Consider the following 23,659-nt stretch of genomic DNA (forward strand, 5'->3'; position numbering starts at 1 on the left):
TTTTAATCTCTTCCCCCAGCTTATTGAGAGGTAGTGTAACATCGTCCAAATGATCATTTCTCTTTACTCTTCTGTGGTAGAACGTTAGAGTTGCACCACAGAGTTTATGAGAAAAAGTTCTTAATTGAAAAAACAACCAGGACACCTGCATTGCTAGAGGAAGGGGAACGGGATGGGGAGGAATAACTGGTTGATGAATGCTTACAGTTGGGTGAAAGTAAAAGCTGGAAAATGAACCTGGAGAAACAAGATGAGAAGTGGTTGCTGCAGAACAGAATGCTTGAAACTGAGGTCATGGACTTTAATGATGTCAGTGATAATGATATAGAGGTTGTTGGTAGGAATGAACAACTGAAGTAGAGTAAAAGGGGGATGGAAGTCAAGAAACTAAACAGCAAAATTATCAGATGGATTAAAGAATAAGTGAAGAGAGATTAACAGAATTAGAGATACCACTATCTTGCGAGTTCTAATGAAATTACTGGCTTAGAAATTAATGAGGACTGAAACTGTCAGGTGAAACTTCGATGGAAGAGGTTGACATCATCTGGTTGTCAGTCTTCCCTCACTGATGTGGGACACCCGGGAATCATGCTAGCCGGTGAGCTGTGATAAGCGGTACAGAACACTTCTGGGAACACAGCCTTGATGACAAACTGCATCAGAATATAATCAAGCCTCTAGAGCAGCTCTCAGCTCACAGCAGATATAAAGGGTAGATTCACATTTCAACTGAAAATGCAATCAGCCAAAACCAGAATGTGGGTAATTCTCCAGGAAGGAAAATGGTGCATTTTCATAACTATTAAATGGTATGGGGGATTCCCTGGTGGTCTAGTCATTAGGGCTCCATTTTTCACCTGCAGGATGTGCGGGTTCTGTCCCAAATGGGGGAACTAAGATCCCACAAGCTGCACAGTGCAACCAATTAAATAAGTGATGTGACCCAAATTGGAGATTCATTCATTAATCAAATATGATCACCCATACAGGTATACACTGGGAATATTGCTTGTTGGGTCCAGATGACCCAATAAAAAAAACTGGCAATAAAAGAAATCATACACAATTTTTTTAGTTTCCCCATGCATATAAAAGTCATGTTTAAAAAAGTTATGTTATGCTATACTCTACTCAGTGTGCAATAGCATTTTGTTAAAAAGTACATACCTTGATTTTTAAAAATATTTTTTCTAAAATATGGTAAATATCAACTGATAATACAGTGGTCACAAATCAATTTGTAGAACATGCAGTATTTGTAAAAAGTGAAGCATGTGTGTACATGTGAATATATCTGCACATAGTAAGATACGTATAATTAAATGCATAAAATATGTATCTATATAAGATATATGTATTAAAATATATTTTTAAATGTTCACGGTTTCTATGAAATTCATTGCATTTAGGTGTCTTGTATGTTTATTTGCTAAATCTCTCCTCCTCTTTGTCTCTTTGTATGCTGTGTTCTAATCACCTCTTCTTATGAAGATATCAGTCATATTGGGTTAGGGCCAACTCTAATGACCTCATTTAAATTTAGTTACCTCTTTAAGGCCCTCTCACCAAATACAGTCACATTCTGTGGTCCTGGGGGTTAGGGTTTCAACAGAGGAATTTGAGAAAAAGGAAATGCATTCAACTCACAACACTTTTGACCACCATTTTCTCCCCAGCAGCTGAAACACTGTCTGAAATGCAGAAAATGTTCAATTATATTTGATGAGATATATAATAAAAGAATCACATGTACATGTAATATTTTATGTGCCCCAAAACAGAGAAAATTTTATTTTTCAGATGATATCAAGGGGAATGAATAGTATTCACTTGAAAAAAAATATTTTGTGAAACTAACTGAAATGGAAAATAAGCTATGTCTAATCTATGAGCTTTGGTTTTTCTGGTAGTTGTGTGTGAATGTGAGACCTGGACCATAGAGAAGGCTGAGCACCAAAGAATTAAACTTTGGTGATTTTGAACTGTGTTGCTGGAGAAGACTCTTGAGAGACCCTTGAACAGCAAGAAATTCAAGCCAGTCAATCCTAAAGAAAATCATTCATTGGAATATTCATTGGAAGGGCTGATGCTGAAGCTGAAGCTACAATACTTTGGCCACCTGATGCGAAGAACTGACTCAATGGAAAAGACCCTGATGCTGGGAAAGATTGAGGGCAGGAGTAGGAAGGGGTGGCAGAGGATGAAATGGTTAGGCAGCATCACCAACTCAATGGACAGGATTTTGAGCAAACTCCAGGAGACAGTGAAGGACAGGGATGCCTGGCATGCTGCAGTCCATGGAGTTGCAAAGAGTTGGATACGACTTCGTGAATGCATGTAACAACAACTCTTAATTGGTGCTGAGCTGGGCTTAAGGATTCCCCACAATTGAGTGTCTCAGGTCACAAGCAGATTTTGCAAGGCCAAGTCGTGTAAATAAAACTGGGAGGGAGGAGGATTGAGAGTTGGGTCCCTGGTTTTACAGCCCCTCCTTTTCGGGGTTCTTAATGATCAAAAGAATCTGTGTCCACAGGAGCAATCAATAAAGAACCTACCATAGGGATAGAAAAAAAAACTTAATTTGAACCAAACTGAGGGCTATAGTTGGGAAGGCAGCCTCTCAGAGAGCTCTGAGGAATTGCTCTGCTGAAGCATGGTTTCCAGCATCCTTTTACACCTCATCCAAACAAAACTCACTCATCAACATGACAGGGTGAATTCCTTCAAGATTTCAAGAGAGACAGAATTAGTACATAGACAGCGAGACAGCAGGACCCTGGTGTCTGGGAAGGGAACCTTATCTTGGAGGGAGTGTTAACATGGATGCCATGAAAAGGGAGTTACTCATTCTTATCTTCCAAACAGACTCTCTTTACCGCAATGGTTAAAGCAGATGAGCTGTGAGAGCTGGACAGGCTGTCTTAGCTCACACACAGTTCAAGATGAACCATAAGAAAAAAAGGACTTCATACCTCAGTATGTGAATATTTCTCCATCACAAGCAGACAAAAATCTATATGATCCAGCCATTCTTCTTCTGAAAGAGAAAGTGTTAGTCACTCACTCGTGTCTGACTCTTTGCAATCCCATGGACTATAGCCCACCAGGCTCCTCTGTCCCTGGAATTCTCCAGGCAAGAATACTAGAGAAGGTAGCCATTCCCTTCTCTGGGGAATCTTCCTGACCCAAGGAACGAACCTGGGTATTCCCACATTGCAGGCAGATTCTTTACTGTCTGAGCACCAGGGAAGCTCACTCTACTTCCAAGGCAATACCAAAAGAATTGAAAGCACACTCTAGAAGAGATATTTGAACACTCATTTTCATAGCAGCATTATTCACAAAACCAAAACATGAAAGCAACCCAAGTGCCCACTGACCAACATATGAATAAGACAATGTGGTAGGTACAAATAATGGAGTGTTATTTATCATTAAAAAGGGAGGGAATTCCAACGCATGCTACAACATGAAAGAACTTGGTGGACATTTTACTAAGCTAAATTAACCTGACAGGAAATGACAAATATTCTGATTCAACTTAAATGAAGTATCTGGAGTGTCTATTCATAGACACAGAGAGGAGGAGGGTAATTGCCAGGAATTGGGAAAGGAGAAAGGGGGAATTGTTGTTGAATGGGAACAGAGTTGAACTTTTGCGAGATGAAAACAGCCCTGGAGTTTGGTTGCACCAAATGCGAATGTACTTAACACGACACAAAATGCAAATATATTTAACACGACTAGACACGTAAAAATGGTTAAAACGGTCAATTTTATGTTATAGGTATTTTGCCACAGTAAAAAAAGACCTCTCAGAACCTCCTCCTGAGGGTAACCACATAAGTGTCAAGAGCTGATAGCAACACTGCTCCCCGCCCGCCCGGCCCCATCCCCACCCCAACAACACAGAGGTGAGGACTGTCTTCTGTGCTCAGGACTCCCCACTTCGGTTCTTGGAAATGTCTCAGCTCCAGCCCTGCATGACTTACCCTCAGCCTCCCTGACTGACCCAGTGCTCCAGGCTCTGCTCCAAGGATCCAGTAAGTCTCAGGTCACCCTCTTCTGTAGGAGACTGGGCGCTGAGTTCACATCCTCCCAAAGAGACCTCTGCAACCTTAGAGTGCAGGGGAGTCAGCCTGGCTTCAGCCTGAGGGTGGAGAGACCCATTTTCTAGATGAAAGCAGAAGGAAATGAGAACTCAGTTTGTGTGTCTGTGTGTGTGTGTGTGAAGAGGTGATGTGGGGGAGATTGCATTAGTGTCTGGAGTCTCTAGATGTGTTTGTTGAGTGGTGTTCAAACAATAAACATTACACTTACGTAGAGTTTATGATATGTGGACCTCTGGATTCAGTCTCCTCTACACTGTGGGATCTCCGTATTTTCTGGTCCTTCATCTGGGACTTGAACATTTGCAGTTTCCTTGGGAAGACTGTGGTGAGTTATATTAAATCAGACGAGCTAATGTGTGTGTGTGTATGCTTAGTCACTCAGTCGTGTCCAGCTCTTTGCAACCCCATGCACTGGAGTCTGCCAGGCTACTCTGTCCATGGGGATTCTTCAGGCCAGAATATTGGAGTGGGTTGCCATTACATCCTCCAGGGGATCTTCCCAACCCAGGGATTAAACCCAGGTCTCCCGCATTGCAGGCAGATTCTTTACTGTCTGAGCCACTAGAGAAGACCAAGAATACTGGAGTGGGTAGCCTATCCCTCTGCCAGGAGATCTTCCTGACCCAGAAGTTGAACTGGGATCTCCTGCATTTTAGGCAGATTCTTTATCAGCTGAGCTATCAGGGGAGCCCATGAGCTAGTAAGTAGTACTGTAGGTCGATTTGAACCAGGAGAGCTGGTTGAATTCAATACAAAAATCACTATCTTCATCCATTCAACTCATACCAAGTAAGCATCTACTGAGCCAAGTTCTGTGTTTGTGGCTTTTGCTTCTGTGGGGCAGAAACCTTTTCTTTCCAGGCTCTTTGCCAAGTGTAATAATCAAGTTGACATAAGTCAGATGAACAAGTTTAATTTGCTATGTATTGGAACCCAATAAAAACTCTAAGGCACAAAGACAGTCAGGCAGTGGAGGCTTATAAACTTCACTGAGTGAAGGAAGAAGTATAGGCAGGAACCCAGGGCTTCAAACAAGAGGAAGAGAACCCACAGGAAAGATGGGAAGAGCCAACACTTGGTGAACAAATGTTTGCTATTCCATGCAGGCAAGTCTTTCTGAGATAAAAATGTATCTCTGGTAATAGCTCTCCTCTAGGCATAGGCCCCTAAACTATGTTGTTGAGCAGTTAAGGGGAGTGGCAAGGAGTTTGGGTCTGCTGGGTCTTCATTGCCTTCAGCTCAAAACTATCCATATTCCAAAGGGGCACAATTTGGGGGAGATGCAATCCACTCCACCTTTCCACTAACTGTTAAAAAGTAATTAAAAATTAATGACTGTGTGGCACCCTTGTTGCTGCATGTAGGCTTTCTCCAATTGTGGCAAGCAGAACTACTCTCTAGTTTTGGTGCGCAGGCTTCTCATTGCAGTGACTTCTCCTGTTGCAGAGGATGGGCTCAAGGCACAGAGGCTCAGTAGTTGAGGCTCGCAGGGTCCAGAGCACAGGCTCAGTAGTCATGGAGCACTGGTTTAGTTGCCCCTCGGCATGTGGAATCTTCCTGGGCCAGGGATTGGACCCATGTCCCCTGTGTTGGCAGGTAGCTTCTTAAACACTGTGCCACCAGGGAAGTCCCTTCCAGTAACTTTGAAACATGTTAAAAGGCTTCTTTATGTTTGACGAAACCAACGCTCAGAAATGGACAACTTACCCCAAATGTCCTTTCACCATCTGCCCCCCTCACTCCATTGCTCCATGGAATTGGACTCCCGGGGCCAAGGGCCAATGGGCATTCTTCATGGCTTGGTGTCTACCTTTCTCAGCAGATCACAGCTCCTCAACTCCACCTAGGATGCGGTGTCAGGATCCCCGTCAGTGTGGTCAGAAGCTGATCCGCAGGCAGCCACTGAAGCCCAGGAAAGAGCCTGTGATTTTTTTGTCTCGTCATCTGAACATCTTCCACCTGGTGGTCTTGGGTGTGGGCAGCACCCTGGGGGTTGGTGTGTACATTGTGGTTGGAGAGGTGGCCCTGTTCGTCGCTGGACCAGCGATCATTGTCTCCTTCTTGGTGGCCGCCCTGTCTTCTGTGTTGTCTGGGCTCTGCTATGCCGAGTTTGGGACACGGATAAAGTGGACCAGTTCTGCATATCGTTATAGCTACATCAGCTTGGGAGAACTGTGGGCTTTCATCGCTGGCTGGAACCTCATACTGTCCTATGTCTTCGGTGAGATGATGGATGAAGAGGGTGTGGGGTTGAAGACTGGAAAACTAGGAGTGGGATTTGGTCTTCAGTCATTCATGAGCATTTTGTCATCCACTTTGTGAGACGAGGAGAGTAATAGTGTCAGGAAAACTCCACAGCTTCGTCCTACTCAGCTCTCCCTAGTTTCCTTAAATGATGGACCAAGAACCCAGAGGAAAGGGAACCGTGGGGAGTGGGTGAGAGGGAGGCATGGCCCACAGGCTCATCCCCTCACCATACTGAAGTCTCTGCTCTGCTTTTGCCTTCATGGAATTTCCATTAGCACTGGATTTAAAATTTTAATCCTTATCTCCCAGACCTCTTGTTCCCTCTTCCCTGTTTTCTTGCATAACATTGATCTCCCACTAAAATACTTAATAACTGACCTATTTTGTGAATCATCTGGGCTACCCTCCCCACTTCATAAAAAGAAATTGTTTGACATTTGACATTTTGCAATTTTCCTCCCTAAATACATCCCATGGTGCATAGAGGATTTAATTCATGTTTGTCACTGAATGTTTCTTCTCCTGCTGCAGCCACTGCAAGTGTGTCCAAGGCCTGGAGCTACACCTTTGATGGCCTGATCGGGAACCACATCTCTCAGGCATTACAGAGAGCCTTCTCTCAGTACATGCCTGACTACCTGGCCCGGTACCCAGACTTTATTGCCCTGGCTGTGGTGCTGCTGCTCACAGGTGAGACAGGGGTCAGAATTAGGATGGGAAGAGAGGGGTGTGGTGGAGGAGCTGAAAGGCTTGGGGTGGCAGAATCGTGGGGGATTCAGTTCAGTTCAGCCACTCAGTCATGTCTGACTCTTTGCGACCCCATGAATCGCTGCACGCCAGGCCTCCCTGTCCATCACCAACTCCCGGAGTCCACCCAAAACCATGTCCATTGAGTCGGTGATGCCATCCAGCCATCTTATCCTCTGTCATCCCCTTCTCCTCCTGCCCCCAATCCCTCCTAGTCTTTTCCAATGAGTCAACTCTTCGCATGAGGTGGCCAAAGTATTGGAGTTTCAGCTTCAGCATCAGTCCTTCCAATGAACACCCAGGACTGATCTCCTTTAGAATGGACTGGTTGGATGTCCCTGCAGTCCAAGGGACTCTCAAGAGTCTTCTCCAACACCACAGTTCAAAAGCATCAATTCTTCAGCGTTCAGCTTTATTCACAGTCCAACTCTCACATCCATACATGACCACTGGAAAAACCATAGCCTTGACTAAACGGACCTTTGTTGGCAAAGTAATGTCTCTGCTTTTTAATATGCTAGATTAGGACTTGGAATAAAGGTCTGGGATATGGCTTCCCTGGTGGCTCAGTGGTAAAAAACCTACTTGCCAATGTAGGAGACATAGTTTCAACCCCTGGGTCAGGAGGATCCCCTGGAGGAGGAAATGGCAACCCACTCCAGTATTCTTGCTGGGAAAATCCATGGACAGAGGAGCCTGCTGGGCTGCAGTCCATGGGGTTACAAAGGGTTGGACACAACTGAGCAACTGAGCACATATGCATAATCCATCCACCAAGAAGGGTCTGGGGTATGAGAGACAGGAAGGCAAGACATAGACTGTTGTTTCCCACTCTTGGCACTACTGACCTTCTAGACTGGAACAGCCTTCAGTATTGGGGGCTGTCCTGTCCATTATTGGTTTTTTTTTTTTTTTTTTTTCAGTTTCTAAGTCAGGTCCAACTCTTTATGATGCCATGGACTACAGGCTTCCCTGTCCTTCACTATCTCCCGAAGTTTACTCAAACTCATGTCCATTGAGTCAGTGATGCCATCCAACCATCTCATCCTCTGTTGCCCTCTTCTCCTTTTGCCCTCAATCTTTCCTAGCATCAGAATCTTTTCCAATGAGTAGGCTCTTCGCATTGTCATATTTTCTTAATTTTATCATTGACAGATATGTAGCATTCCTGAACTTTCCTCACTAAATACCATGCCTATCTAGATACTATGCCTACCTCCCAAGTAGTGACAATGATAATCAGAATGTCTCCAGACATTGGCAAACATCTCTAGGCACAAAATCAACCCCCATTGAGAATCATTCACTTTGATGTGTTTCTTCCTCTGTATTGAGACCAAAGATGTGTTTTTAATTGGGAAATAATTCACATAGCATAAAATTAACCATTTTAGTATCTTTCTTCAGTTTTATTGAGATGTAATTGACATGCAACATTGTATAAGTTTAAGGTGTTAGGTGTATATATTGTGAGATGGTTGCCACAATAAAAAAAATTAACCTTCTGAAAGTATACAATACCGTGGATCTAAGCACATTCAAAACGTTGTACAATCATTGCCTCCATGTAGTTCCAAACATGTCCATCACAACAAAGGAAACCCTGCACCCACTGAGCAGTCACTGTCCATCCATGTGTCCCAATCCCACAACCCCCAGCCCCTGGTAAACACCGGTCTGTTTCCTGTCTCTACGGATTTTGTTATGTTGGACATCTCATATTCCATTTTCCCCACAGGGGCACTTGTTCTGGGAGCTCGTGAGTCACTTCTGGTTACCAGAGTGTTCACAGGCATCAACGTCTTGGTTCTCATCTTCATCATCCTCTCTGGCTTCTTCAAGGGAGACCTGCACAACTGGAAGCTCACAGAACAGGACCACACATCCATCACACCTGGATCGGGTGGCATTTCTAGGTTAGGTGGTGCCCTTGACCTTAGTAATGCATGGGCTGAAGGGTGCAAAGTTGGGACTAAGAGACTAGGGCTGATGGATCCAAATGTTGGGAGTCTGGAGCCCAGGACTTGTGGTATTAACTGAGGATTCCAGTAGAAATGGTTGAACACACCTCACCCATGTTCTTCCTCATTCCTTCTCTCACCATAGCTTGGGTCCTCTGGGTTTTGGAGGATTTGTGCCATTTGGCCTTGATGGAATTCTCCGTGGAGCAGCGATATGTTTCTATGCACTTGTTGGTTTTGATGCCATTGTCACTAAAGGTAACATGGTCATTGTGTGTCCCATCAGGGGTTTGGGACAGATTGGGCTGCCCCTTGGGCACAGGGGTGGGTAGAAGGTTAGGCTTATTTTCATGGTACAAGAAGGAGAGGGATTTTGTGCTTTCATCCCAGTATGCTTTCCTGACATGGTACCTCCATCACTGTTGCAGAGGAAGAAGCCCTAAACCCTCGTCGTTCCATCCCCTGGAGCATCTTGATCACGATCTTCATCTGCTTTCTGGCATACTCTGGAGTCTCAGCCGCGCTCACCCTCATGGTGCCCTACTACCTGATTCACCCTGAAAGCCCCTTGCCACAGGCTTTTCTCTACATTGGCTGGGACATTGCCAGATATGTTGTGGCTGTTACCACCCTCTGTGCTCTTACATCCAGGTCAGTATCATGGTTTTCTCCCCATCTACGGTCAGATGCTCAGGTTGCCAGCACTTTGAGATTGAGAGACAAGAGATAAAGACACCTTACACCTGTAGACCAGGGAGCAGATGCCCCAGTCTGTCCTCATGTTCCTATTTTTCCTTCCAGGCTCCAGAGCATCTTCTTCCCCATACCCCAGGTGATCAGGGATATGGCAAGTGATGGACTCCTTTTCCGGGGACTTGCCAGTGTCTTTGCTCATACAAGAACCCCCATCGTGGCCATCATGTCTTCTGGAAATATTGCAGGTGGATAACAAAACCCACTCCTTCTTTGATCAACTTCCTTAGCTTGAGTATTTCCTCCAGTTTCTCCCTCTCTCCACCATCTTGTTTTGCCTTCATTCTAGGGCTCTTGGCATTGCTCTTCAAGTTCAGTGACCTTGTGGACCTCATGTCAATTGTGAATCTGCTTGTTTACTCCCTGGTGTCTTTCTCTGTGCTTGTCCTCAGGTGAGACTCCACTGCATCTTGACTGGGGTCTTGGACTCGTGGGGACTGATGGGGAAGTCATCATCTTCTGCCTTCATAAATTGAAGTGAATGAAAGTCACTCAGTCATGTCTGACTTTTTGCGACCCCATGGACTATACAGCCCATGGAATTCTCCAGACCAGAATACTGGAGTGGGGAGCCTTTCCCTTCTCCAGGGATCTTCCCAACCCAGGAATCAAACCCAGACCTCCAACATTGAAAACACCTTATAAATGTCTTCTTCTAAACCTGTCTTCATGCCACCTTCTAAATGTCCTTCTATGCTTAAGGCAAGAGAGAGGTGGAACAGGCTGCCTAATGTTGGATGAGTAGGGGCTGCTATTAACACTGCCTTAATATCTCTAATTCAGGTACCAACCAGAACAGACTTTAAGCAAGAAGGAGGAAATTGATATTTCAAAACCTGAAGCAAGTCCTTCAGAACCTGTACCTGAAGCAAGAACCTCAAGGATTCTGAAGACTCTGTGGTTCCCTACCAGCACCATCCCCACTCTGAAATCTGGCCAGATTGTCTATGGATGTACCTCCCTGCTTGGTGAGCAGTGGAATTTCTCTTTGGTCATATTCTGAGAGTGACAGGAGGTGGTGGGAGTGTGCGTCTTGTCAGTTGAGGAGTCTTGGAGATACAATGGCCCTTTGGGAGGTGGGCAGCCTGGGGGTGGTGGGATGACCCAAGGTCCTGACGTCTTTGGCTTCTTGAGTCCAGCCTGTTCTCCTCCACCTTGACCCTTGCAGTTCTCCTGCTGACCATCCTGAGTGTGATCCTGGCCCAGTGGCCCAGCCAGGTGTTCTCTGGAGACCCTGGGCTCACAACAGTGGCTGTGCTGCTGCTGCTGCTCATCACTGGGGTCACGGTCATCATCTGGAGGCAGCCCAAGGACCCAGCTCCTGAGTACTTCAAGGTAGGTGACTTTATGTGCCTAAACTGTTCACCTTGAATGAATGAAGTCTGCAGGCTTTGAAGTCTAAATATCCTTTGCTGGCCCAAACAATATAAGTTGCTAAAACAAACAGACCATTCCCTGACCCACACTCAGTGCTTTACATACACAATCTCCATAGGCACTGAATGCACAGCCTGAAAAGGACTGGAGTCTTCCCACCCATGTAGGGTAGGGTTTCCCTTTCAGACGTCTAGGGTGTGTTCAGAAATTAACTGACTGCCCACAGGTCCCTGCTCTGCCTGTCCTCCCACTGGTGAGCATCTTTGTGAACATTTACCTAATGATGCTGATGACCCCGAGGACTTGGACCCAATTTGGCATCTGGAATGCCATTGGTAAGTGGCTTTCTGGGATAAAGAGGCCTCTTGGGTGACTGAACCCAATCCTGTTCCTACCACCTCTCCCCTAAACTGTGTCAGATGCCATGATAGGAGCCCATTTTGCATTTGTAAGTGAGAAAAAGCCGTACTTTCCCTTCTCATTGTCTCATTTCTCTACTAGGATTTCTCATATACTTTGGATATGGGATCCGACACAGCCTGGCAGGGAAAAATCATCAACAGCCACCAGCCTCCACCTCCCAGACTTGACAAAAACATCCCTGATGCTGAGCCATCTTAACCACAGGAAGTAGATGCTGTATGGACTCCCTCCATGCACTGGAGGATCTTCTGTTTCAAGGGGCACCATGAGCCTCTTTGGACTGTGAAGGTGGATGCACTTAGAGCCCTGTATTTTATTGTTCGTGGACACAGTGACTGTAACATTGCATAATTTTAAATAAACTTTTTAAAATTTTGTCAAGTGCAGCAAGATGAATTTTCACAAAAAACTACAATGTAAGCAGCAATTAGAAGAAGAAATAAAACACTCACCTGCATGCAAGAAGCTCCCCCACCTGCCTCTTTCCAGTAAAAACACCAGGGACTCCCATATGGGAAGGAAATTCAGGTAACAGTATATGTGTCCCGTATTGCACTTGAAATATTAGGACACAAATATATTGGAAGTAAAACGAAAAGAATAGATACATTGTGCAAACAGTAACACGAGAAAGCTAGCATAGCTGCATAAATATCAGAAAAAGCTGACCTTAAGGAAAAGAGAGTGATAACAGATAAAGTGAATCCTTTCATGATGACAAAGGGATATGCTCATTCATGCATTTCCTCTGGCGTTATTGAGATATAGTGTCAATAATGAAAAATAATCATTTTTCTTGACTTTTCTGTCTCAGACTCTTAAAGCTGCACAGTAGAGTTAATTAGGAAAATTCTTAACTGGGGAAAAAATCTGCACTGACAGAGGTGGGTCAAGGGTTTGTTGATAAATGTTGGGTGGAACTGAAAAATAGGAAGTGAAACTGAAAAGACAAGTTTAAGCTGTTGCAGGACAGAATGCTTGAAATGGAGATTATGAACAATGAAGACAGTGGTTATAATGAAGTAGAGGATTGGTTGTGGGACTGAGCAACTGAAATAGAGTGAAGGAGGGATGAAAGTCAGGAAACTGAGTAGCAGGCTTCCCTGGTAGCTCAATGGTAAAGAATCTGCCTGCCAATGCAGGAGACACAGGTTTGATCCCCGATCTGGCAAGATCCCACATGCCATGGAGCAACTAAGCCCCTGGGCTACAACTACTGAGCCTGTGCTCTATTGCCCATGAGTTGCGACTAGTGAAGCCCGCATGCCCTAGAACCTGAGTTCTGAAAGAAGAAAAACCACCACAATGAGAAGCCTGTGCACTGCAGCTACAGAAAAGGCTCAGAACAGTCATAAATAAACAAATAAAATTATTTTTTTTTAAGAAATGGAGTAGAAAACTCATGAGATGATATAAAACTAGATGGAAGATGGGACTTCGCCAGTGGTCCAGCAGTTAAGAACTACCTGTCAATGCAGGAGACACAGATTCGATCCCTGGTCCATGAACATCCCACTTGCCATGGGGCAACTAAGCCTGTGCCACAACTACTGAGCCTGTGCTCTAGAACCTGGGAGCCATAACTCCTGAAGCCTGCATTCCCTGGAGCCCATGTTCTGCAGCAGAAGAAACCACTGCAATGAGGAGCCTGTGCACCACAACTAGAGAGGAGCCCCTGCTCATCACAACTACAGAAAAGCCCACGCAGCGACAAAGACCCAGAACAGCCAATAATAAATAAATAAAATAATAATTTTAAAAAAGAAACTGAGTAGCAAGTTATGAGATGAATTAAAACTAGATGGAACAGGGGACTTCCCCAGTGGTCCAGTGGTTAAGAATCCACCCTCCAATACAGAAGACATGAGTTTGGTTCCTGGTCAGGGAACTAAGATCCCGTATGCCAGGGGGTGACTGAGCCTGCCCACCCCAGCTAGAGAGAAGCCTGCCTGCTGCAGGGAGAGTCTTCACGCCACAATGAAGGACCCCAGGTGCCACAGCTGAGACCTGGAGCAGCCAAATAAGAAAAATAGTAAGTATAGTTTTAAAATAGATGGAGGAGGTTGAACAGAAGTAGGAAAGTCACCAAATTGAGAGCCGTGATGAAATTAAAGGCGTAGGATCCAAGTAACAGAGACTGAAACTGTTGGTAAAACTTTGATGGAAGAGGTTGACCTCACCTGATTATCATCCTTCCCTTACTTCCGGGACAACCGGATATCCTGTGCTACTCCATGTGCTGTGATAGGCAAGACTCGATGAAAAGTTGAATCACAATGTAGTCAAGCCTCCAGATCAACCACCAGCTCATAGTGGACAGGAGGGATAGATTCACATTTCAACGGAAAGCACCATTAACTGAAATGGGAATGTGGATTATTCTCCAGGAAAGAAAATGGTGCATTTTCATAACTATTGAATGGTATGGGGGATTCCCTGGTGGTCTGGTCATTAGGGCTCCATGCTTCCACTGCAAGGATTGTGGGTTCTGTCCATTATGGGTGAACTAAGATCCCACAAGCTGCACAGCACAACAAACAAAATAAAATAAGTGATATGACCCAAACTGGAGATTCATTCATTAATCAAATACTATCACCCACACAGGCATACTTTGGAAATATCTCTGGTTGAGTCCAGACAACCCAATAAAAAGAACTGGCAATAAACGGAGTCATATACAAATTTTTTAGTTTCCCTGTGCATGTAAAAGTTATGTCATACTACACTTTACTCAGCGTGCAACAGCATTCTGTAAAAAAATAATGTACATACCTTATTATGTACATTAAATACCTAAAATATTTTTTTAAATGTGGTAAACATTAACTTCAGTGGCCACAAATCTTCAATTTGTCAAAAAGAAAGAAAGAAAAAAAAAAAGAACCATTATCTGGAAAGCACACACACAAAAAAGTTATGTCTGTACTTGTGATTGTATCTGTACATAGTAAGATAAAAGTTATGTCTGTACTTGTGATTGTGTCTGTACATAGTAAGATATGTATATATGTAAAATCAACATGCATAAAATATGTATCTGTCTAGGATATGGAGAAGGCACTGGCGACCCACTCCAGTACTCTTGCCTGGAAAATCCCATGGACAGAGGAGCCTGGTAGGCTGCAGTCCATGAGGTCGCTAAGAGTCGGGCACGACTGAGCGACTTCACTTTCACTTTTCCCTTTCATGCACTGGAGAAGGAAATGGCAACCCACTCCAGTGTTCTTGCCTGGAGAATCCCAGGGACAGGAGCCTCGTGGGCTGCCATCTATGGGGTCGCAGAGTCGGACACGACTGAAGCGACTTAGCAGCATCTAGGATATATGTATTAAATATATATTTTTTATTGTTCTCTGTTTCTATGAAATTCACTACATGTAGGTGTCTTGTATTTGTATTTGCTAAATCTCTTACCTCTTGGTTTCTGTGTATACTCCCTGCATTCTAATCCTCTTCTTATGAAGACATCAGTCATACTGAGTTAGGATCCACTCTAGTGACCTCGTTTAAGTTTAATGACGTCTTTCAGGCCCAATGACTAATACAGTCACATTCTGTGGTTCCTGGGGATTAGGACTTCAACATGTGAATTTGAGAGCAGGGATATGGATTCAGCCCATCACACTTTTGATACTGTTTTCTTCCCAGCAGCCAAAATAGTGTCTGGAATACAGAAAGTGTTCAACTATATTTGATGAGATATATGATAAAAGAATCACATGTACATATAATATTTTATGTGCCCCCAAAAAGAGAAAATTTTATTTAGAAGTTGTTATCAAGGGGAATGCATGATATTCGTTTGGGAAAAAAATATTTGTGAAACTAATTGAAAAGGAAAATGAGAGTTTAAAGCTAGGTCTAATCTATGAGCTATGGTCTTTCCAGTAAATCATGTACGAATGTGAGAGTTGGACCATTAAAGAAGGCTGAGCACCGAAGAATTGATGCTTTCAAATTGTGGTGCTGGAGAAGATTCTTGAGAGTCCTTTGAACTGCAAGGAGATCAAACCAGTTCATCCTTAAGGAAATTAGTACTGAATACTCATTGGAAGGACTGATGCTGAAGCTGAAACTCCAATACTCTGGCCACTTGATGCGAAGAACTGAATCCTTGGAAAAGACCCTGATGCTGGGAAAGATTGAAGACAGGAGGAGAAGGGGATGACAGAGGATGAGATGGTTGGATGGCATCACTGACTCGATGGACATGAGTTTTAGCAAGCTCCAGGAGATCGTGAAGGACAGGGAAGTCTGGCATGCTGCAGTCCATAGGGTGGCAAAGAGTCAGACACAACTGAGCACGCATGCAACACAACACATAATGAAAGAATCCCATGTACATAAAAAGCTCTTACTTACAGATCAACAGATCAAAAGAAAATGTTGATCTTACAGATCAACATTAAAAAGCTTCTCTATTCAGTTCAGTTCAGTTGCTCAGTCGTTCCGACTCTTTGCGACCGCATGAATTGCAGCACGCCAGGCCTCCCTGTCCATCACCAACTCCTGGAGTTCACTCAAACTCACGTCCCTCGAGTCAGTGATACCATCCTGCTATCTAATCCTCTGTCATCCCCTTCTCCTCCTTTCCGCAATCCCTCTCAGCATCAGAGTCTTTTCCAATGAGTCAACTCTTTGAATGAGGTGGTGTTGGGAGACGCGTTAGGCATTACTGACAAAATGAAGGCACGGTCCCCAGCCCCCTTCCTCATTCCGCAGGCACAGATCCCAGGATGAAGGAGTTAGGCCTTGTAATTCTGACTTGTCTTTTCCTCTCCTCGGCTGAGTTGACTGAAAAGGAATATTAAGGTGCTTATTGGTCTTGAGAGGAGCATGAGAAGGCACAAAGCCTTCTGAAGCATTGCTCAGAAAATAATTCATAAAGTTAATCATTGACATTTGTTCAAGGACTTTTACAAAAGAGTGTTCCAGGATGAGCACATAGGCCGTAGCTTGAGGCCATGGGAGGGATTGATATCTGAAGCCTATTTGTGAGGAGAAAGTTTATGGCAAAGGAGTTTACTGAATTTAGGGCTTAGAAATAATTAAAATAGTTAGAAGTTAAAGATTTAAGGAATATTGTAAAGTTAGCATATTTTACTATAGCTTATAGAAGTTAGGAATTTTTAGAGACACTATAGCTAGAAGCCTTTTTAAGAGATAGTGAGTTCAGGACGTTAGGGGCAAACAGGATTTAGGAAGATAAGTAGTAAACTGAGGAATGTAGCATGAGTTACAATGTAATCACAAGTTAACTATAGGACACATTAGAGGAGGTAGATAATAGATGATAAGGCTGATTCCGAGAGAATCACTGAAGCAGGAACTCTGTTTGAAGAGCAACAGTGATTTATGGAGATAATAAATCTGGGAGAGGGGGAACTGAAAATGTCAAACCTCTGGCCTAATGCTTTTGTAAACGTATAAAAGAGAATCTTAAACTTGGAATAAACAGGCAGTCCATAGAAAACTGAGAGGCTGTTTCATTGGCCGACACCGTCCATCTCTTCAGGTTGAATCCCTGGTTGCTGGAGTTATACTCTGGCAAGGTAGCCAAAGTACTGGAGTTTCAGCTTTAGCACCATTCCTTCCAAAGAACACCCAGGGCTGATCTCCTTCAGAATGGACTGATTGGATCTCCTTGCAGTCCAAGGGACTCTCAAGAGTCTTCTCCAACACCACAGTTCAAAAGCATCAATTCTTCGGCGCTCAGCCTTCTTCACAATCCAACTCTCACATCCATACATGACCACAGGAAAAACCATAGCCTTGACTAGACGAACCTTTGTTGGCAAAGTAATGTCTCTGCTTTTGAATATGCTATCTAGGTTGGTCATAACTTTCCTTCCAAGGAGTAAGCGTCTTTTAATTTCATGGCTGCAATCACCATCTGCAGTGATTTTGGAGCCCCCCCAAAACAAAGTCTGACACTGTTTCCACTGTTTCCCCATCTATTTCCCATGAAGTGATGGGATCAGATGCCATGATCTTAGTTTTCTGAATGTTGAGCTTTAAGCCAACTTTTTCACTCTCCACTTTCACTTTCATCAAGAGGCCTTTTAGCTCCTCTTCACTTTCTGCCATAAGGGTGGTGTCATCTGCATATCTGAGGTTATTGATATTTCTCCAAGCAATCTTGATTCCAGCTTGTGCTTCTTCCAGCACAGCATTTCTCATGATGTTCTTTGCATATAAGTTAAATAAGCAGGGTGACAATATACAACCTTGACGTACTCCTTTTCCTATTTGGAACCAGTCTGTTGTTCCATATCCAGTTCTAACTGTTGCTTCCTGATATGCATACAGGTTTCTCAAGAGGCAGATCAGGTGGTTTGGTATTCCCATCTCTTTCAGAATTTTCCACAGTTTATTGTGATCCACACAGTCAAAGGCTTTGGCATAGTCAATAAAGCAGAAATAGATGTTTTTCTGGAACTCTCTTGCTTTTTTGATGATCCAGCAGATGTTGGCAATTTGATCTCTGGTTCCTCTGCCTTTTCTAAAACCAGCTTGAACATCTGGAAGGTCATGGTTCACATATTGCTGAAGCCTGGCTTGGAGAATTTTGAGTATTACTTTGCTAGCTTGTGAGATGAGTGCAATTGTGCAGTAGTTTGAGCATTGTTTGACATTGCCTTTCTTTGGGATTGGAATGAAAACTGACCTTTTCCAGATCAACAAAAAAAAAATCCCATGTACATAAAATGCTCTTACAGATCAACATTTCTTCTGGCCAGAAGAAATGATTAGACCTTTTTTCAGGGAGGAAATACAGATGGCCAACAGGCACATAAAAACAGGCACATGCTCTGTTGAAGCATGGTTTCCAGCACAGTCTTATACCTCATCCAAACAAAGCACATACATCAACATGACAGGGTGTATTCCTTCAAGGTTTCAAAAGAGACAGACTTAGTACAGAGAGTGAGACAGCAGTTCCCTGGTGTCTGGTAAGGGAACTTTATCTCACAGGGAGTGTTAACATGGAGGCCATGAGAAGGGAGTTATTCATCCTTATCTTCAAAACAGATGCTCTTTACCTCAATGGTTAAAGCAGATGAGCTGTGAGGGTTGGAAAGGCAGTCTTAATTCACACACAGGTCAGGCTGAACCATGGATAAGCCAAAATGACTTCTCCATTCCTCAATATGTGAACATCTTCTCCATCACAAGCAGAAAAACATCTTAAAACCATGTGATCCAGCAATTCCACCTCTGAACCTATACCCAGAAGAGTTGAAAGCATACTCTGGAAGAGATATTTTTACACTCATGTTCATAACAGCATTATTCACGATAGCTAAAACGTGAAAGTAACCCAAGTGTCCATTGACTATTAAATGGATGAGCCAATGTGGTAGGTACCTGCCGGGGACCAGCCCCGGCTGATCCAGGGTATTCGAAGCGGGGACGGCGTCAGCGAGGATCAGGAAACAACTGCTTAATTAAACTTTAATTAAGGATATAAAGAGTAATAGAATGAGGATAGCTCATTGAGGAAATTCAGTGGAGAAAAGAGGCTGAAATAAGGATAGCTCAGTGAGGAAATTCAGTGGAGAAAAGAGGCTGAACAATTCAGCCAGAAGGTAAGAGAAAGAACGACGTGGTGAGACCAAGTTTCGGTGACCTAGGCCCACACTTTATTTTCCAAAGTAGTTTTTATACCTTAAATTATGCATAGAGGATAATGGGGGAAGGGGTAGAGTCATGCAGTAAGCCAGGTTTTCTTCCTGCAAACTTATCATATGCAAAAGTTTAGGTGATTTGCATCATCTTCTGGCCCGGAGGCCTTTTTCTCTAAAGGTGATTATTCTAAAGTCAGGCGCCAGCCTCCAAAAAGCATTAGATAAAGTTGCATTCCTACAGAGCAAAGGTGTGGTGAGCTATAAGAAGAAAAAGAATTAACTCAAGGGTCCCAGGTTACAAACATTAAAGCTACTACTTACACCAATTATATTAATCAATACACTGCCAGGGACACAGCAGATAAGGGATATGGAAACTTAGCAGCAAACATTGGCCCAACAAGTGAAAATCCCTCCACCAATACAATTTCTAATCAATCTTTTAACTACTCAAAAGAATCTGTGTTTAGACAGTCTAGAACATCTCCTGCCTCTCACAGTTGGGAGGCTCTGAACAATCACATGTGGCCAGAAAAACCTATTCAGGCAGGCTAGAGGATTTCCAAAGCAGTTTGTAGGTTAAACACTGTCACACCCAGGAATTATTAACTGGAGCTGTAAGCTAACTCTTTTTTCAGAGAGGTAGTGGGGGACAGCCCCCCGTAAAGTCAGAGGTGTAGGTGAAAGCAGAAAGTAGGCACACTCTAGTTTTGGGGGTAGATGCTCCAGAATTTCCAGGGAGACTCCTGAGGCTTGATCCCGCCTTTGCATATGCCAAGCCTCCTTCCTCAAGACCTTTGCCAGGGCGGAGCTCGCTCCCCACAGGTACCCATAATGGAGTGTTATTCAGCATTTAGCTCAGATGGTAAAGAATCCACCTGCCAATGCAGGAGACCTGGGTTTGATCACTGGGTATGGAAGATCTCCCTGGAGAAGGGAATGGCAACCCACTCCAGTATTCTTACCCGGAGAATCCCATGGACAGACTATGGGGTTTCAAAGAGACGGACATGACTGAGTGACTAACACACATAAACACACAAGAACTTCCCTAGTGGCACAATGGATAAGAATCCTCTTGCCAGTGCAGGGGACACAGGTCTCATCCCTGGTCCAGGAAAATTCCTCATGCTGTGGGGCAATCTCAGGCCACGAGCTGCAACCACTGAAGCCCATGCACCACAACAAGAGAAGCCGCTGAATTGAAACGTCCATGACTGCAACTAGAGCGTAGATCCACTCACGGCAACTAGAGAAAGCCCACGTGCAGAGCGAAGACCTAACAACCCCAAAAAGAAATCAGTTATTTTTTTAAAATAGTATAAATATGCAGAAATCTAGTAGACATTGTACTAAATAAAATAAGCCTGACAGGAAAGAACAGATATTGAATGATTCCACTTAAATGAAGTACCTATAGTGGTCAGATTCATAGAGGCAGAAAGAGGAATGGTGATTGCCAGGAACTGGGAGAGGAGAAAGGGGGAATTGTTTAATGGAAATGGAGTTTCAGTTTTGCCAGACGAAAAAAGCTCTGGAGTTTGGTTATACAAAGTGTGAATGTACTTAACATGACTGAACTGTACTCTTAAAATAATTAAAATAGTAAATAATACGCTATGGGTACTTAACCACAATTAAAAAAACAAAAAACAAACAAACAAAAATACTCTCAGAACCACCTCCTGAGGGTAACCACATAAGTGTCAAGAGCTGATAGCAACACTCTTCCCCACCCACTCAACCCCATCCGCACCCCACATCCCAGGGGTGAGGACTGTCTTCTGTGCTCAGGACTCCCCGCTTCTGTTCTTGGAGATATCTCAGCTCCAGCCCTGCATGGCTTAAACTCAGCCTCCCAGACTGACCCAGTGCTCCAGACTCTGCTCCAAGGATCCAGTAAGTCTCGGGTCACCCTCTCCTGTAGGAGACTGGGCGCTGAGTTCCCATCTTCCTAAAGAGACCTCTGCAACCCCAGATTGCAGGGGGTCAGCCTGGCTCCTGACTGAGGGTGGGGAGACGCATTTTCTAGATGAAAGCTGAGAGCTGTTGTGTTTGTGTGAGAATTGGTTGGAATTTAATCAGTTCCTAGAGATTCTAAGACTTTTTTTTTTTTTTAATTTATTTTTAACTAGAGGATAATTTCTTTACTATGTTGTGTCAGTTTCTGCCATCTAACAACATGAATCAATCATGAGTATACTATATCCCCTCCCTCTTGAACCTCCCTCCCACCCCTCTAGGTCATCACAGAGCACCAGGTTGAGCCCCCTGTGCTGTATAGCAGGTTCGCACTGGCTACCTGTCTTACATATGGTGGTGTATATATGTCTACACTACTCTCTCAACCCGTTCCACTCTCTCCTTCCTCTGCTGTGTCCACAAGTCTGTTCTCTATGTCTGTGCCTCTATTTCTGCCCTGCAAATACATTCATTAGTACCATTTTTCTAGATTCCATATATATGTGTGTTAATATGTGACATTTGTTTTCTCTTCCTGACTTACTTCACTCTGTATAACAGGCTCTAGTTTCATCCACCTCAGTTTAAATGAACTAAGACTCACTTTTCTGACTGGTGCTCAAACAATATCAAGGATTCCCCTTGTATAGGGTTTATGGTGTGTGGACCACTGATGTCAGTCCCCTGTGTAGTGTTGATCACTGTATCTGCAGGTTTCTCCTCTATGGATGCCCAGGTGGCTGTAAGGGACTTGAGCATCCATGGATTTTGGTATCTGAGAGGAGGGCTATATGGTGATTTATATTAAATTAAGTCACCATTGGGTTTGTTAACCCGATGTGAAGCTGGCTCTTTTATTATTGGCAGTAATTTAAAAATATGGTGGTAAATTACATATGTTATAAAATTTGCCATCTTAACCGTTTCTAAGTGTACAGTTCAGTAATGTTAACTATATTTACATTATCATGCAATCAGCCATCAGGACTCTTCTCATCTTATAAAACTAAAATTGTTTTATATTCATCATATTTGAACAAGAGGAAACAGAGGTCCAGAGAAGTAAATGACTTCTCCAAAGACACAGAGATGATGGTGAAGCCAAGATTCTCATCAGAGTTTTCTGGCTGTTTGAATGCTTGTTCTTGTAGCCAAAACTCGGCCTCTCTTCACTGACGCCCAATAGATGCTTGGAGACAGAGTTCTGGGTGAAGTAGAAAAGAGAAGAGTTTACTGCTTTGCTGGGCAAAGGGAGCCACAGTGGTCTAGTGCCCTCAGTACTGTGTGTCTTGCCCTGGCCCAGGTAGTGAGGGGTCAGAGTGTTCAAGGAGCTGGCTGTGATCAGCTCATGGACACTCTTCTGATTGGTTGGTGGTGAGGAAATTGGAAGTCAGCATCATCAACCTTCTGCTTCCAAACAGTCTGGGGTCTCTGTGCTTGTGGGTAGCATACAGCCAACATCTTCCACCTGGGGAGGGTTTTAGTATCTGCAAAACACCTCAAAGGACATGACTCAGAGTATTATTGTAATCCTTGAGGAAGAACTTTGACTTTAGCAGCTAAAGTATTATTATTTTGTCTTGCCTGACTGTTTTCATTCTGCATTTTCTCACTTCTCTGATTAAATTTATTCTTTGAGGTTTTTCTACAGATAAAAGGCAGGTGGAGGACATGGATAGGGGTCTACTTTGGGAAAACCTCACAGGGTCCTGCTCAGTTACACTCTCAATCCAAAACGCTAAACTTGGACTTTGGAATATCACAGACGGAAGCCTGCAGATAGTAACTCATGGTCACTTGGTCAGCCTCGCCCTGCAGAGCCGGGTAGTGATGAGACATTCCATGCCCCAAAGGAGGGGATACAGAGTCCTGTCACTTATTTTTGCTTCTTTCCCCTCTGAATAAATATGTGCTTTTATTCAATTGCTCTCAAATATTTCATGTTTCCTGGACACTTCTCTTTCTTTTATTATTTTTATATCAGAATTCAGCTGATTTACAATGTTGTGTTAGTTTCAGGTGTACAGAAAGTGATTCAATGATACATATATCCATTCCTCATCAGATTCTTTTCCCGTCTAGGTTATCATAGAGTATTGAGTAGAGTTCCCTATGCTATACAGCAGGTCCTTGTTGATTATATATTTTATACATATATAAGTGTATGCATGTTAACCCCAATCTCCTAATTTATCCCTCCCCCCTACCTTTCCCCTTTGGTAACCACAAGCTTTTTTCTTATGTTTCTGTTCTGCAAACAAGTTCATTCATATTATTTTTCAAATTCCACATAGAAGTGATATCGTATAATATTAGTCTTTCTCTGACTTCACTTAGTATAATCACCTCACATACATATATATAGATGTGTCCGCATACATACATATTCATATATGCCTATCACATTTTATTCATCCATTCATCTGTTGATGGATACTTAGGT

The 23,659-nt window shown here is 43.5% G+C and overlaps 1 protein-coding gene across 1 annotated transcript; it reads left to right on the plus strand.

Annotated features, from left to right (window-relative positions):
- Positions 1-5,948: 5,948 nt before the first annotated feature.
- LOC102276986 (cationic amino acid transporter 3) lies at positions 5,949-11,842 on the plus strand. Its single transcript, XM_005910385.2, has 11 exons — positions 5,949-6,336; positions 6,894-7,052; positions 8,848-9,025; positions 9,216-9,328; positions 9,499-9,721; positions 9,872-10,011; positions 10,113-10,215; positions 10,607-10,791; positions 10,992-11,158; positions 11,427-11,535; positions 11,702-11,842. The coding sequence occupies exons 1-11, from the start codon at positions 5,964-5,966 to the stop codon at positions 11,788-11,790; spliced, it is 1,839 nt and encodes a 612-aa protein (XP_005910447.1). The 5' UTR covers positions 5,949-5,963; the 3' UTR covers positions 11,791-11,842.
- The last annotated feature ends 11,817 nt before the right edge of the window (positions 11,843-23,659 follow it).

The sequence above is a fragment of the Bos mutus genome, chromosome 18 (assembly GCF_027580195.1).
Source record: "Bos mutus isolate GX-2022 chromosome 18, NWIPB_WYAK_1.1, whole genome shotgun sequence".
In the NCBI taxonomy this organism is placed as follows: domain Eukaryota; kingdom Metazoa; phylum Chordata; class Mammalia; order Artiodactyla; family Bovidae; genus Bos; species Bos mutus.